The 15,560-nt window shown below is 36.6% G+C and overlaps 2 protein-coding genes across 2 annotated transcripts; both read right to left on the bottom strand.

The window, feature by feature from the left end:
- Positions 1-222: 222 nt before the first annotated feature.
- On the bottom strand, positions 223-3,694 carry LOC107760576 (B3 domain-containing protein At5g42700-like). The gene is made up of 7 exons (XM_016578976.2): positions 3,473-3,694; positions 3,255-3,350; positions 3,114-3,148; positions 2,864-3,032; positions 1,823-2,029; positions 1,500-1,608; positions 223-604 (listed from the first exon to the last, which is right to left on the bottom strand). The coding sequence occupies exons 1-6, from the start codon at positions 3,605-3,607 to the stop codon at positions 1,546-1,548; spliced, it is 705 nt and encodes a 234-aa protein (XP_016434462.1). The 5' UTR covers positions 3,608-3,694; the 3' UTR covers positions 223-604; positions 1,500-1,545.
- Positions 3,695-4,670: 976 nt separating this feature from the next.
- LOC107761413 (uncharacterized) lies at positions 4,671-11,130 on the bottom strand. The gene is made up of 7 exons (XM_016579956.2): positions 10,802-11,130; positions 9,808-9,865; positions 8,629-8,709; positions 8,431-8,466; positions 7,800-8,039; positions 7,579-7,720; positions 4,671-5,556 (listed from the first exon to the last, which is right to left on the bottom strand). Exons 1-7 carry the CDS (start codon positions 10,975-10,977, stop codon positions 5,081-5,083), a joined length of 1,209 nt encoding a protein of 402 aa, XP_016435442.1. The 5' UTR covers positions 10,978-11,130; the 3' UTR covers positions 4,671-5,080.
- Positions 11,131-15,560: the final 4,430 nt, after the last annotated feature.

The following is a 15,560-nucleotide window of genomic DNA, read 5'->3' as shown; positions in this document are numbered from 1 at the left end:
ACATACAAAGTGTTAGTGATACCGTTCACTAATGATATTGGTCAGAGAAAGAAAAAGAAAAATGCTCGACTACCTACTAACTTTCTATCCTAATTCTCGATTTTAACCTCAATACACCAAATCTTTTGGTAAATTACACTTAACTTGTTACTGCATGACATTCATTTTCTATACTAAGCGTGTGTATATAACTTTGTCATTACAAAGTTGTCACGAAACATATTTACGAGTGTTCAACCAAATTAATATTCAGAATAAAAAATGAAACATAACAAAGGAACCAGCTGAATTTTTGTCCAAAAAGGCTAATCAATATAAGCTAGAGTTTTCCCTCTGGTTCTTTCTAACTGACGAACGCAAGAGAAAAATGACATTAGCTGTTCAATTTGCACGTCAAAAGGAGGAACATAACGGAGTTGCACAAATAACATAATCCCTACATTTTATGTACTACTAACAACTAAACTACTACATTCATTTTTCAATGACTTGTTTCTGAATCTAGATCAACCTCCTTGTTGTTGTGCTGTTGACAGATGTACTAAAACTTGTCCGACAAAATATTAGACAGAGAAACAAAAGTGAGCAGCAACATTCTCATCTCCTGCAAAAGTCACCAGTTGTTCATTAGAAGAGACAAACATGACCAACGACAACCAAGAAAGTGACCACATATTTAACAGTGGAGAGTTAAGGGGTTGGGGTGATAGTGGCCCTCACATCATCTATATGTTGTTCAATAATCTCTAGTAGCATATATATGTGAGATCATGTTTCCTATCTCCCACCTACAGAAACATCTACAATTAATGGGCTAAAGTGACACTTAGTTCTATAGTTATTCTTGCACTTTGTGGTTCGGTCCTTCCCGGATCCGCGCATAGTGGAAGCTTAGAGCACCGTGCTGCCCTTTAACTAGTTGCTAATATTGCTAATATGTAGCATATTTTGTTCAAGCAGCTAGCTGTAATTACAGTTGTCTGCAGACTATTATAACACAACATGTCAACATTTACAAGTTGTATCTTTAAAAATTATGAATAAGATGAAAAGTCATAAGTCAACATAATAAATCTCTCCATTAGACTATTGTATAAATGATGTACATAATATGCCCTTTTCCCTGAAAATCTGGCTTCAGATCAAACAAACCAATTGCAGAAGTTCATTATTGACTTAGACAAATGACAACTTCCTAAAAATAAGGAGCAAGTTTCAGAATTTTCAAGTCCAGTTGATAGTAAGTGTAAAACATATACATGATTTTAATCCAACGGAAAGCTTCTCTCTTTCATTGCCACTTTGATATAAACTAATGTATTAGAAGTTTATATATGGAAAGATTCCAAGTATGAATAGTTAGTCTTAAAGAGTCTGCAGCTTGAGAATGATAAATTATATCGTCATTTATCATATCAATATTTACCATACACTATATTCTGAAAATATTACTGCAAACAAAAAAAAAAAGTCTTAAAGAATCTTTATAGTCCTTGTACCTGGATATCGAAAGGCTTCATTGCTTGAGCTTTGTAGATATATACCCTAATTTGTGGAGGTTTCAGTACTTTCACTCTCACTGACATTGTTTACCCTAATGATATACGCCTACAGAGAAAGGAAAAGAGATACATTTCAGAACTTCAAATTGCTTCCCCTTAATAATCTGTTTCTTTCATTGTTGTCGTGTCAACGAGATGTTGTAATTAGAAAGAACATACTATTAGGACAATGTTGCATCCTTAATATTCAGAATTACAAATTTGAGCTAAAGATGCTCAATGACAAACTTACAAACATCCTTAATATTCAGAATTGTCACCTTAAATTTTGTAGGACGTATCAAATGGAAGACAATTGCATCTCCATCAGCCAAGTCATGATCCACAGCAAACTTCTTCCATCCGCCACTTAATCCGTTCTTTTGGGCCAAGTACACTGTTGGCCACTCTTCTCCTGTTTCATCTATTAAGGTGATAGTATCATCTCTTCTTGGAAGATTTTTCCTGCAGAAATTAGACGGTAGACCCTGCATTCATGAGTTGCAAATGAATTAGCATCTTCCTTGTTCATTCTAATTGATTGGACTATCGTAACTGCATAACAGTTTGGTCTTAAAAACCTAACCATAACTATAGAAAAGAAAGCAAAACCCTCACAAGATATGCAAAAAAAACTCATTATGTGAGCTATAGCATTCACTTACCTGTAGCAAGTTGACTGCTTTATTTTCTAAGTAACTAGTTCCACTTATTATGGACAAGTAAGAATACTTTTACACTGAAGTGTATAGAAGTTAAAATCTTTTTGCAGTATACTAGGTAAGTGTGAACGTCTCTTTTGGCCCATAATTTACACTCTTTGGAAATGTAAACTGATCGATCTCCAAAGAGGACTATATAATCTATAAAAAATTTGGGCAAAGACAACACTTCTATGAATCAATACATCAATCAACTACGCCGCAATCCCAAACTAGTTGGGTTGGCTATATGGATCCTTTGTATTTTTCCACCTTATTTGGACCTATTTCATTCAGAACTGAACAATAATTCCACTTTTAGCTTGGCACTCTGAATGTTGGATCCTATAAAGTTTGTAAATTAGGTGCAGCATTTTTCATTGAATGAGCAGGTAATACAACTGAATGAGCAGGTAAATTAGGTGCAGCATTCAGACCTAAATTTTAGCTACTTACCTACCCACAGAGTCAACAGTGACAGAATTTAAGTTCTATGCACCGACAGTGCAGTGCAAAAATATTAACACAATTATACCACATAAAAAGTAATTGCAGGATAAACATTGATTGATAACTTAGAATAAATGCCGGTATGTAAAACCATAAGAGGTTAAAACTGACCAGCCAAAAACCTCCAGAAACATGGGAGGGAAGCATTGATCTAACTAATATAGGATAGTCAGGTCCAAGACTTGCTTCAAGCTTCTCTGCTTTCTCTATCGAAGCAGCCCTTTCTTCGTCCGTAGCATATACCATATTCGACAAATCCCTCTTCCTTGGAGTGGACATCCTAAACAAACAAAACATTGAACGCATTACACGACATATTTATATGTAAGCTTTTTCATTACAAACTAAAATAAAGTGTTACCTTCTAGGTATCATCACCCTTTCATAATAAATCACCTGTACTCCAAAAATGGGTAGATAAACTTAGTAAAATATGATTCAAACATAGCCAGAAAGTCATGTATTTCGGACTCAAAAGGGGGAAAAAAAGAAGAAAATATACTTCTTTGTATTCAGGGGCAGGTTTGTTGGCAACACGAGGTGATCTTCGAACTGAAACAAGCTCTGTTCTGGTAATCCTAGGTTTCACCTTCTTCATCTATTAATTCCCAAAAAAAAAATAGACAAAAACAAAAAGAGAAAAGTGGGTTAATCATTTGGGAAAATACAGCGAAAAGGGAGGACAGCAAAAAGAGAAGAAAAAAAAGAATAAAAACGTACAGGAGAAGGTTTGGGGGAAGAGGAAAGTTTGAGAGCTTGAGTAAGCAGAGGGAGATTGAGTTCCTCCATTCTTTTCTTGTTTTCTTCCAATCGCTGTTGGCGTAACTCCTCATATTTGACCTTCGACATCACCATTTTGGCTTTTCTGGTTCTTGATCTTTTTGAGTTTTTTGAATGGAATTCTGAATGTTACAAGAGATTGAAAAAGATAGAGAAGAGAAGATTTAACAAAGAGACATTTCTTATAGATAGTAGAGAGAGCAGAGTCGACCGTTGGAATACCACTTCAGTCTCGCACCCCCCCCCGGCTACCCGCCCCGAGATTAGCCCCTGCATTTCTTGTATAGTGTACGGAACTTAGCTTCTTATTGGGCAAGGCGCCAATTTAGCGATTTCAAAATCTTCTTTTTTATTTTGATAAACTAAAATTTCCCTTACTCTTGGTGGAAAGAAATATTTTTTAGTTCTTAATACTCCATTATTGCACGAATAAGATAAGGGGTCATTTGGTACAAGGATAAAGATGATAATCCTAGGATAGAATTTGAGATTGTCTTTATTTCATGTTTGGTTATAGGTATTGGCTATATTTCACTAAGGGGTCGTTTGACATGATAAATAAGTAAAAATAATAATGGAATAAAAATTTAGTGCTGCTTTATCACTTGTTTGGTTGCTTATCCTGGAATAAGTTATCACACGATTAAAAATAGCATTGAGATAATTTATATCTGTCAAAGAGTGAAATAATAATCTCAGGATTAATACAACATACCAAATAATCAATAAGAAATAATACCAGGATAATTAATCCCAGCATAACTTGTCTTCAAATCAAACGACCCATAAAATGGTGGGATTAGTTTATCTCTATATAAAAGGTGGGATAGCTAATCTCATGCGATATCGTACCAAATGACCCCTTAGCTCCTTGTTGTTGCGCACCACATGAATCATGAATGCACCTATGCTTGAAGCCATTTTGTACAGTGAGAAACTGAGAATTCATCAATACTAACTCGTTTTGCTTAAGTTGACCAAGTATGGAACCAACAATATGTGAGCAGGTTCACTCAAGAAAAACCATAAACATCTATCTGCTGTTTACGCAAAGAACTTGCTGATAATTATAACAGTTATCTGTTAATGTCTTTTTACTTATAAAAGAGTCAAATCCATGCAACCAAATCCAAATTAACCAACTAGTATATTCATGTCATTTTGTCCAAACTTAACTCAGTAAAATCATAACGCCATGATATACAATTAAAACAAAGCGTTTTGTTGCAACGAACAAAGATAAACCCAGGATTAGCCTGTCTTATATTCTACATCAGCGAAGTAAAAAATTCTGTACAACCAGAGTAATGCAATAAATGAACATGACAAGTTTAGAAGAAGTAACACTAGGTAAATTTGTCTTTACACATCAAACTCTATCCAAAATTAGGTCACTGTTTAGCCGATTTTAAGTAATGAACCTCTCAATTCCTGATGAGAGTCATTATCATGTTCTTTCCATTGCATTCTCATGTTTGTGTATTCTTCATAATCCCCATGTCATTTTTCTCTTCATATAGCACCCACTAAGATCATAAGCTGCAAATCCTACAACCTTGAGCGACGAATACATTTCATAGGATTGAAAGGTGAATGTCTCCGCGTTGATGGAAATGATGATGACCTTATGTCCCAGTCTTCGACAACCTTTGGGACACACACATCAAATAAAATTTGACCAAGAACACCATGAGCATTAATTCTTGGTGGGCTCGATAGAGGAATGTATCGTTCTTTCTGTTCATGCTGGACTGACCCAACATTACTGCCCTCGTGGTACTCCACTGAGCTCGGTACAAAGAAGTGGTCGTTCAACTCGAGAGCAATTCTCTGGAAGCTTTGATTTGCAGTAGCAGCGGCTTGCCTAAGATTGCCTAGAGGTTCGGAGATTTCATCATGTGATCCTTCCAACCCCATCTTCTCCCCTTCAAGTTGACGAATTCTTTGAGAATAGATCATAGCAGCTTTTCCAAGAACCTCAGTCACTGCAGCCTTGTATTCAAGTTGGTGGTACCGATAATGACCTGGGTGACGCAAGCCACAATAGAAGAGTTTCATCAAAATCACAAGACTGTAAAAAGCTTTAAAACCTGCATATATATAATACGGAAATGTACTATCTGATTCCAATTGAAGATCGACCGGAGATGTCAACAAGACTGCTTTGGAATTGGGAAGTACCGAAAGAGAGCCGGACTATCTGATTCCAACTTGATGAATCCTAGTTAAATGTCGATTTCTCTAACAATTCCATGAAACAATATGCTTGATCTCAGAAAATGCTGAGAGAGACAGAGATCGGATTGCAATGGAAAATCAACTGGAGATGTCAACAAGACTGCTATGGAAGTTGGGAAGTACGGAAAGAGAGCCTGAGGACAGAAATACAAGATTCTTGTGGATATATGTGACTCCAGTTCTTGAAACTAGGTCTTTCAGTCTTTCCTAAGCACGTTACTATCAACATCTACAGGCCATTACTATATAATTTCATCTGAAGTTCTATTCTTTCTCCTCCTACTAATGTGTAAAAGATAAAATATCACGAGGGTCATGCTCTGGTCCTCTACTGACATTAATTATCAGAATCTAAATAGCAAATACAGTAATATCGGCAAAGGGTCAAAACTATCCCTATTGCTTGGTAAATGGTTTACATTTACCCTTCATCCATCTATCAGTCCAAAAATATACACTGTTAATTTTAATATTAAAAATACGGGCCCTATGTTTAACTACAGACCAGGTGGGCCTTCAAATTAATGCATTATCATCTTTTTACTGGCACTCTTGTCCCAGAAACCAAATCTAGGTTTAATTTCAGACCCATAAACCGGATCCGACCCTAATTATTTTTGTTACCCGCCTAAAAAGACCACAATAGAGTATTAGTCCGAAAAACTGCTACCGGCGACCCTGTTGTCTTCGACTCTCTCTCCTTTTTTTCTTTTTTCTCTTCCCTGACTTTCCAGGTGAGAAACATGATGTCCCCATTCTCTTTTCTTCTCTCTATTTTTTTTTTTCATATCCTTTTCCTCTTTAATAATGTAAATCTTTTTTCTGTTCATAAATGAGCAGAACAAATTAACAAAGAAAATGTTTTTTACCTCCTCTTGTTGGATTGGGAGTGAAGCAAGATAAAGATGTTGCTCACCAATAAAACAGAATCTCATATGAAAATTGTTTTCATAGCGTCATGAGACCAGTTGCAGTCAGTGGTCACTCAGTGCAAGTTATAGGGCACACCAAATTAGCGCTCTAGCTGTGATTTTAGGTCTCGTGATTGTTTCTGCAATTGCTGTTTGGTTCACAGGAATTTTAAATTTTTTGTTCATTGGTGTAGCAGTAGGATTTTTGGTGACAGTGATTCATGCCGTATTGAGGAATCCAGAAGATTTGTTTGTGGATGAAGATGCTGTTAATTTGACCCGAGTAACAAAAACTAGGGTCGGATCCGATTAATGGGTCGAATTAAACCTATATTTTGTTTCCGGGACAAGAGTGCCATGTGGCCCAGTAAAAAGATGCCAACGCATTAATTGAAGGTCGACCTGGTCTGCCGTTAAACATAGGGGTATTTTCATTAATAAAAATAACATATTGTATATTTTTGGACTTATAGATAGACATCATGTTATTTTTGGACTGATAGATAGGCACAGGGTAAATGTAAACCGTTTACCAAACAATAGGGGTAGTTTTGACTCTTTGTGTAGTAATATTAGCGCCCCCCCCCCCCCTCCCCGAGGTTGGGTCAATTGCCAAAGGTTGAGGGACTTGTGACTAGGTCATAGGTTCGAGCCCTGTGCCAGGCGAACTAACTCTAGTATTTAAGTGGAGACAGGTAGAGGACCGGTCCCATCATCCCCGAGTTTTGAAGAATGCGGCTGGTCCAAAGGGCCGACTCCAGACGGATTTCTCGATCACAAAAGAAATTAGGATTTTTTTTTAAAATTTATTGATATCCAATAGATTTAAAATGGCAGATGCCAGATTGCATGTCAGGTACATGAAGCAAGAATGTTTCCACAGGATTAACACCATACCTACGTGAGGGGAGCTACTCCATTTTAGTAGTTTGACATCAGAGCCCAAATCTTTAAGACGCTGAGCAAAATTGCAAATACTTTGATAGGGAGCAAGATCATCATCTTCTGAGCACAAAATGAGATACGGAGCTCCCGTGCTCTGTGAAAAATATTAAATTAAGCAGAAATATAGGAGAAAGCAACAAAAATAAACATAATCAAAGCTGAGAGACACTTACAACAGAAGCATATAGAGTCTGCCAAAACTCGGCGCGGTGTGATTCAAATCTTCTAAGGAAGAGGGCATCCAAACTGGAAGCAATTCCATTTGCTATCCATGAGGCTAGGGGAGGAGGACGTGACATTCCAAGAACTGTTGGATGTAGTATAAATCTAGTACCCAGATCACTAGTAAAGTCAACTGGAGAAGAATCGAAAATGTAGCCCGAAAGACAGTCTCTAACAAGTCGAAACTCACCCTTCAAATTAAACAAAATAATCGGATCAGATATCGCTGACACTGTTATCATGTTACTTAAAAAAATAAGGCGATGGACTATCTCAATTATGACAGGGGTGGTGGAGGGAACATAAGCTTTTAGAAGATAAGGCCACCAAATCGTGACAAAGAAAAAGAAGAGTATTATGATAGGCAAACGAAGTTCCTGGTGTACAAGAATCTTTTAGATAGAATTGTACAGTAAGCTTGAAAAATTGAAAACATAAATCATGTCATGGAATGGAACTAAATTGACATTTAAACACTAAGTCGATGCCCAAGCTTGTTTCATTGTAGCGGACTCCATCAATCATATCTATAGATTGGGAAAGGACAGAAACATGATGAGAGAAAAACATAATGGAGTTTACCAGATTGACATGTTCTTCACATTTGCCCTCTATTATCTGTGATAAAAAATAGAATAATAAAATTAGTTGTTCCAAGTAGAATACGCTACACACACAAAAAAAAAAAAAAAAAAAAAATGTTGTATGTATTGATGTACATATGGGTAGCAATTATCATATTACATTTTTCAAATAATTTTCAAAAGAAATGTTGCTTACCTGGAGAACCTTATACATGCATGCTTTTGGTCCACCCGAAAAAGATGCAAAGACAACAGGGCATGGTCTAACTTTTAGTTCCTACACATACAACATTATAACAAAGTGGTCATTAGAAAATCATAACACGGACAAAGACATGGCTATCAGAAATATACGGAGTTCAAAACATGTTAGTTATAAAATTGGTGATGACTTGCACCGACTATTGGGAGATTGCTTGTTGGGCCACTCCTCTCTGAGATAGGTTCATCCTGAATTACACACTCTCATGAAAGCAAGAAGCTTGCGTTTCAAATCAACTGAAATCTGGACTAATTGGTTTCTCATGAGGCCGTAATTCAGAATGGCGTGCAGTCTATAGAAGTAAGGTCAGGTCTAAATCTTTCTACTTCATATTGGACACAAAAGAAAGTACTTTGCGGTTAGCCTCTTTGACGCAGCTCTCGTAGAACTTCCTCACCACAGCCTCAATTTTTGATGGAGCAAATGGCGATTATCTCCTTCCAAGTGGTTCAAGACTTCTGGAAAAGAGATGTTTTCACTCTGTGACATCCTTATATGATACTAGTGGAACAGGAGGTCATTCCCTTGGAAACCGACTTGGAAAACTAGAGAATAGTTTATACCAGCGAATCCTGATGCAAGATAATTCACCGAGAGGGTGAACGAGACTACTTCATAATGTTAACATGCATCATATGGGATTCATGATGGCATTGCCTGCTTAGACGGAGTGAATGTTGGAAAACTGAAGACACAGAATCTGGAAAAAGGTTCCAAGTTGCCTTATCACGCAGATGTTTTTGAAGGAGAGAAATAGAGAGCTATCACTGTCCCATGAAATTCAAAGAAGATTATCCATATAATAAGGTTTTCACAACCCACCAATGATCCTTATCGTGCGTGGAGCATGGATTTACCGCCTCAAATGCCTTGGACTCCCAATTTTTTTGGTTGGAAGAAGAGTTATAGAAGAAGTTGAAGAGCTGGTGAAGTTTGTGGATTCTTTTGGTCCTTATTAAGATTTTTCTATATGTAAACTAGATCCTTGCAGACCCTTGCATTTTATTCTTCTTGTAGTTTTGCTTTTACATCTCCATTTTCGCTTTACATTATCAATAAAATACCCGCTTTTACAATAGAAGAAAAAAGATTGTAACTTCATATAGGACTTACCTCAACAAGCTCATTCACAATATTTGCTGCCAATGCTGCAGCTTTATCAGGAAAAAACCTGCAAGATTAATGAGTAACAATCCCATAAGTCTACATTGAAAGTTCTCTTTCTCTAAAAGTTGGACCGCATGAGAAAGAAGCAGCTAACATACTGAGAACACCAACAAATATATAACTAGAAGTCCAGAATAAGGGTAAGCTTGAGATTATCCTAGAATCCGCCACCTTTTATTCTTTATCAGTAATAAAAGCAATTCATTAATGAGCATCCAGAGGTCGCGAAAATGTACAACACATATAATTGACTCCTATCTGAAACTTAAGGAGCCAACAAAATCCAAAATTTGATTTACGTTATTTACATCCGCCACTATACTATATTCCTATCCGACAAGACAAGACAGAAATCTCCGACAAATTTTTTTGGAAAGCTCCAATAAAGATGGTACTAGAAAACCAGAACAAGTTACATTCAGGTTATAAAAACATAAGCTAACCTCACTTCCACAACCCAGAGTTCAATTCTCAATATTAACCGAGATCTACTAAACATGGAATCCTTAAGTTCAATTTTCGCACCACCATTTCTCACTATTAAAGTTCATCGAAAACCAGTTAAGTCCAGCCTAAATTTGTTATTACACTGCTGGAAAGCTGTCTCCAGCCTAAATTGACTGACAGTCTATCTTTATGATGTACTTCTAATGATCAGAAAGCCATAAAAGAACCTAACTTTTAACTAATTCAGGCAAATTCCAGAATACTCGTAAGAAAGACAAAAAGGGCACTATTTTCCAAAAATTCAGCAACCCCCCCCCCCCAACACACACACACACACACAAAAAGATTGTTTGAATTAGGTACAGTTCAAACTGAACAAAATCAAAGAAATGAAGGCAGGCAAACATGGAAATCATATTTCATTATGAATATTTGATCCTTAATTGGGATTAAGACTTCAAAATTAAGCTTAAAAACAGAAAAAGGAGCATACATGTTAAGGAATTGAGAGTGGCAAACAAGGGAATTCCATCCAAGAGAAGAGTAGAGATCAACATAGTTTTTGAGGTGTCGATCTTGACTTGACATCCATGCGAAAACCACAACTATTCCTTCCACTTTCCCTCTCTCTTTTCTTCCCCAATAATACCTTCCCCCAAAACCCCACATCTTCGATTTCCACCAAAATCTTGAAAAAATCTTCAAACCCCACAATCTAAAACCTCTGTTACAACTCACAAAAACAAGATTCAAGAAAGTTGAAATTTTGGTGTGATGAGGTTAAAGATTGAATTTTTATTATCTGGGTGTTTTGTTTTTTCTTGATAAACTTATTTGCAGCTTGTTTATATATGTGATTTTGATGGTTCAAGCTATGGCCATACTTGTTGATGCTACTTTTTGGATTGTTGTGTAATCATTGAGAGGATTCTAATATCTGTACTCTGCTCACTCAAAGTACTATTCTGCCCTTGATTTTGTCTACGTGGCAGATTTTAGTAGGTAGTTGATGGAGCTAGCATCACGGTTGGTGAAACTGAGGATTGGTAAAATGACAATTTTTGTATAGACAAAGAATGGGAAGTGGAAAGTCGTATTGGATAATTCCTGTTATTGTTGTGAGAGTATTGGCAACTGCAAGCCGTAAACGAAAAATCTTTAGCCAATTAAATTGCATTTATTTTCTGTTCAAAGATCGGAAGACGAGCCTCGTAACAATGGTATAGTTGTCTTTGCTTAATATATCGGTCACGGGTTCGAGCCGTAAAAATCTCCACTGTTGACGATAGCAAACTGTCAATATTACGTTTCTTTGAGGCACGATCTTAAAATATGCTTTGTGCATCAATCTATCCTTTTATTTGCCTTATTTTCTATTGACGATAGCAGATTGTCGATATCACATTCTTTGGGGTACAAGCGTTTTCTAGACCCCGTGGCATACTTTGTTCCGATTTTTATTTTATATTTTTCTGTTCAAAGATTTCATAAATTATTTTTGACGTGCCATATTTCCTAAGATAAGATTTCATATTGACGACTATTAGTACTATCTTATTTTTATCAAAATTACAACGTAACTGATAAGGAAATACAGAAGATCCTCCTGGTCAAGGACACTTGAATTCCAAGTTTCAAACTCGCCCAACTAGGCATTATTGAAAATACAAAGTCATTAAATAGCTAATTGCGTATTTGTGTTTACTTGAAGTAATTAGAAGTTAGCTATAAAAAAAACTCATCTAATTCATTTTGGACACTTGTAGTAAGAAAGCTACTAAAATTCAATTATTCACGACGCAATTTCAATTGCCATCTTTTTTAGAGGTTCAGTTGTTATATGACCAATTATAAATATCATTTTAATAGCATCATCCATTTTACAAGAGAGTTTATATTAAAACGTAAAAAATTGATATATAAAACTGTTTACCCTTAAAATTGGATAACAATTAAATTTATAAGTGGTTTTAAATGATATGTGATTTCACTTGGCACAAATTGAGAAATATGAGAATTAATGTTACAAATGTTGAGATATACTATTAACTATACAGTTTAGACATAGTATTATATTTTATTCTTTATGGAACAATTGTTTATTTAATTTATTCAATTCAAAAAGTACTATTTTAAATAGATCATTTGTTACATGTGTGTCCTTTTAATTATGTAGTAAACAATTTAGTATATGGAGTCTTAGTTCATGCACACAAGATTAAATTGTTGGTTCTCATAATTAATAAACTACGTTCACAATCAATGATATTGTTGGACAAGATACATTGATGATTGTAGCACAAGATTATAGTATAATTTGTCTTGATTATGAGAGTAGTTTTACTCCAACTTCTTATGCTAGTATACTCAGTATATATTGAACGGACCAAGTAGAGAAAAGATATTTTTGTACTGAATATATAAAATATTTTCTCTAATTCATTAAATGAGCTTATACTCCTAATCTTGATATAATTATTATGATCAATGTAATTTGTTTATTGTTTTGATTTATCAAAAGGTACGACTCTATTTAGAGTTAGTGTATGCCTAACAGATTGGACAATAACGAATAACATTTGTGAATAATAATTAGTTGATAAAATCTATGACTCGGTTTTGAGTTTGATGATATCCCTTCTTGTAAGCTTATAAATTTCATGTGAAAACCCGACCGGTGGATTTTGTATCTGTCACATGAAATGTTTTAAGCGGAACTGTAAAGGATTTAATTAGTTGATTGAATTAAATTTTCAGTAATTTAATTTAATTAACTGGTATTTGAGATCTTAGCATGGGGAGTTAAAATAAGTGTTATTGAATTTTTGAAATTCATATTGAGAAGTTCAATTGCAGTTTTTTTAGTGGAATAAATTACAATTTATTATAGTAAGAGTTAATTCATGCTAATTTCGAAGTAATATTATAATTGGTAGCCTCTTATTATTTCTGTGGTCCCTGTTATACCTGTCACACCTCCTTTTTCCGCACCCGCGGGGGTGCAAGGGAGTTTTTTCCAATTAAAGGACAATCGAAACGGGATTGGTTTAATTATTTCAGAGTCGCCACTTGGGAGGTTTAGGGTGTCCCAAGTCACCAATTTTAATCCTGAATCGAGGAAAAGAATGACTCCATATTATAGTCTGCGTACCAGAAATCTGGATAAGGAATTCTGTTAACCCGGGAGAAGGTGTTAGGCATTCCCGAGTTCCGTGGTTCTAGCACGGTCGCTCAACTGTTATATTTGGCTTGATTATCTGATTTTGTACATGTTAAACCTATGTGCAAGTTTTAAACTCTTGACCGCTTTTATTATTATTTTTTACGAGAATTGCAACGTCGTGAAAATATATCTCGAACCACGTTACATCAATGCACCCGTGGTTATTGACATATCTTGACTCGGTTGAGATTTGGATTTGGGTCACATAAATGTGCACCCGAATTAAGAAAAATAAATTATTAAGACGCGCCTAAAGCAACTAACGTATTGTTATTTTGGGGAAGGCCGTAAAATTTGCTAAACGGCATGTCCCGAATTCTAAGTATTTTTTAATATATATACATTTAGAGGGCCCCGCAGCTTCTACATTTTTGTTTGTCGAGGCTCGTCTCATTTATTATTAAAAGGAATTTACAACGTCATGGAAATGCATCTCGGGCCACGCCACAATCAATGTGCCCGTGACTAGAGACATATTTCGACTCCGTTGAGATTTGGATTTGGGTCACATAAATGTGCACCCGAGTTTAGGGAGATAACATTATTAAAGGCGCGCCTAAAGCAACTAGCGCATTATTATTTTGGGGTAGGGCCGTGAAATTTGCTAAACGGCCCGTCCCGGAATCTAAGTATTTAATACATATATTTTGTGAGGGCTTCGCAATGTGTACATTTTTATTTGGCGAAGCTAGTCTCGTTTTTTATTTATTTATTTATTTATTATTATTTTTATTTTTTATTTTTTTAGAAGGATGCCATTTTTACGCCTTTAACAATACTAAACCTTACGGCTTCTTTACAACTAAAATCTCATAACTTGTCAAAAAATTAATAAAATGAGTTTAGCGAATGAGTGTTTCGGGAGTAGTAACAACAAGTACTAATGCTAATTTTGTCCGAACGAACTAAGCAAAGGACCACGAACAAATTAACGTCAAACTCGTGTCATAGAACAACTAGCCCAACTTAATTAAATGACATCAAATAAACGAGAATAACACAACGCAAAAATGAACAAAATGCATACGGTGAAACATGGGCAGAAAATTACCATACCAATTTCTATATTGCATTTTTTGAACATTCCATAACATTTCCTTGTCTAATGCTCGAAGTTTACTAACCTGAACAAACAGAGACGGATAGAGCCATGGACCAACCCTCAACACTGACCTCGACGGATAACCTCGAACGGGCAACCATGGAGAAGGTCGTCAGAGCTCAGACTGAATAGCTCGCGCCAGAAACTCGAACACGAACGGACCAAAAATGAGTCACGGCTGAGACTGGTTTTTTCAGGTGGTCATTTGGACGTGAGGGGCTGAACGGAAAGCAGCGATGGTCGGATTTACTGGAGGATCGCCGGACTATTTTTTTCTTTGTTACGACGAAGGAGAAGAAGTCGTCGTGGGCTGGTAGTTCGGATGGTCACTGGACGTGAGGTCGAGGAGCTGGGGTCCGACGTGAGGGAATGGGGGTTTCACGATAGGAGGGTGATGGGGAAGGTGACGGACTGGTGGTTTTCGTGGTGGTTTTGGGTTAGGGTTGAGGGTGGTTTTCGTTTGCTGGATGCAGCAATAGCTGCTGCTAGATAGCAGCTGAGGCGTGGGGGTAGGGTGCGACTGGTTGGCGGAGGTGGAAGGGTTACGATGGTCGCCGGATTCTGCTGGTTCAGCAGGTGGTCGTTGATGGTGGCTTTGGACGTGAGGGGATGGTGGTTGAAGGGTCGTTTGGTGGTTTACTGGAGGGGGCGTGACGGAGAGGGGTCAGCTAGGGTAACGACGTGATGTTTTGTTTTTCACCGTAGGGTTTTTTGCTTCTTCCTTCTCATTCAAGAAGAAACATGAACAGTTCCTCTAGCAAAATCCTTCCCCAGTTCTGTCCGTTTTTCATTTTTAAAAAAATCCCCTTTCCCTTCTGTGTTTGCCCGGGTATTTGATACCTTTTGCCAAGAAAAATGAGCCCCACGCGTGGTGGGGTTCAAGGTTTATGTCCCCCACGCGTGGTGGGGTTCCCCGTGTACGGTGGA

Source organism: Nicotiana tabacum, chromosome 16 (assembly GCF_000715075.1).
Source record: "Nicotiana tabacum cultivar K326 chromosome 16, ASM71507v2, whole genome shotgun sequence".
NCBI lineage: Eukaryota > Viridiplantae > Streptophyta > Magnoliopsida > Solanales > Solanaceae > Nicotiana > Nicotiana tabacum.
This window is presented reverse-complemented; position numbering and strand designations above follow the sequence as displayed.

What these genes read in the sequence shown, in the direction of transcription:
- LOC107760576 (XM_016578976.2), bottom strand. Translation starts at nt 3,607, where the DNA reads ATGGTGATGTCGAAGGTCAAATATGAGGAGTTACGCCAACAGCGATTG. An exon ending in TTTCTGGAGGTTTTTGGCTG is followed by an intron (nt 2,030 to 2,863) that starts GTCAGTTTTAAC and finishes TCATGAATGCAG; the next exon opens with GGTCTACCGTCTAATTTCTG. An exon ending in TACGTCCTACAAAATTTAAG is followed by an intron (nt 1,609 to 1,822) that starts GTGACAATTCTG and finishes CTTTCTCTGTAG; the next exon opens with GCGTATATCATTAGGGTAAA.
- LOC107761413 (XM_016579956.2), bottom strand. Translation starts at nt 10,977, where the DNA reads ATGTGGGGTTTTGGGGGAAGGTATTATTGGGGAAGAAAAGAGAGAGGG. An exon ending in GCATGTATAAGGTTCTCCAG is followed by an intron (nt 8,467 to 8,628) that starts GTAAGCAACATT and finishes TTTTTATCACAG; the next exon opens with ATAATAGAGGGCAAATGTGA. An exon ending in GTGAAGAACATGTCAATCTG is followed by an intron (nt 8,040 to 8,430) that starts GTAAACTCCATT and finishes TTTAATTTGAAG; the next exon opens with GGTGAGTTTCGACTTGTTAG.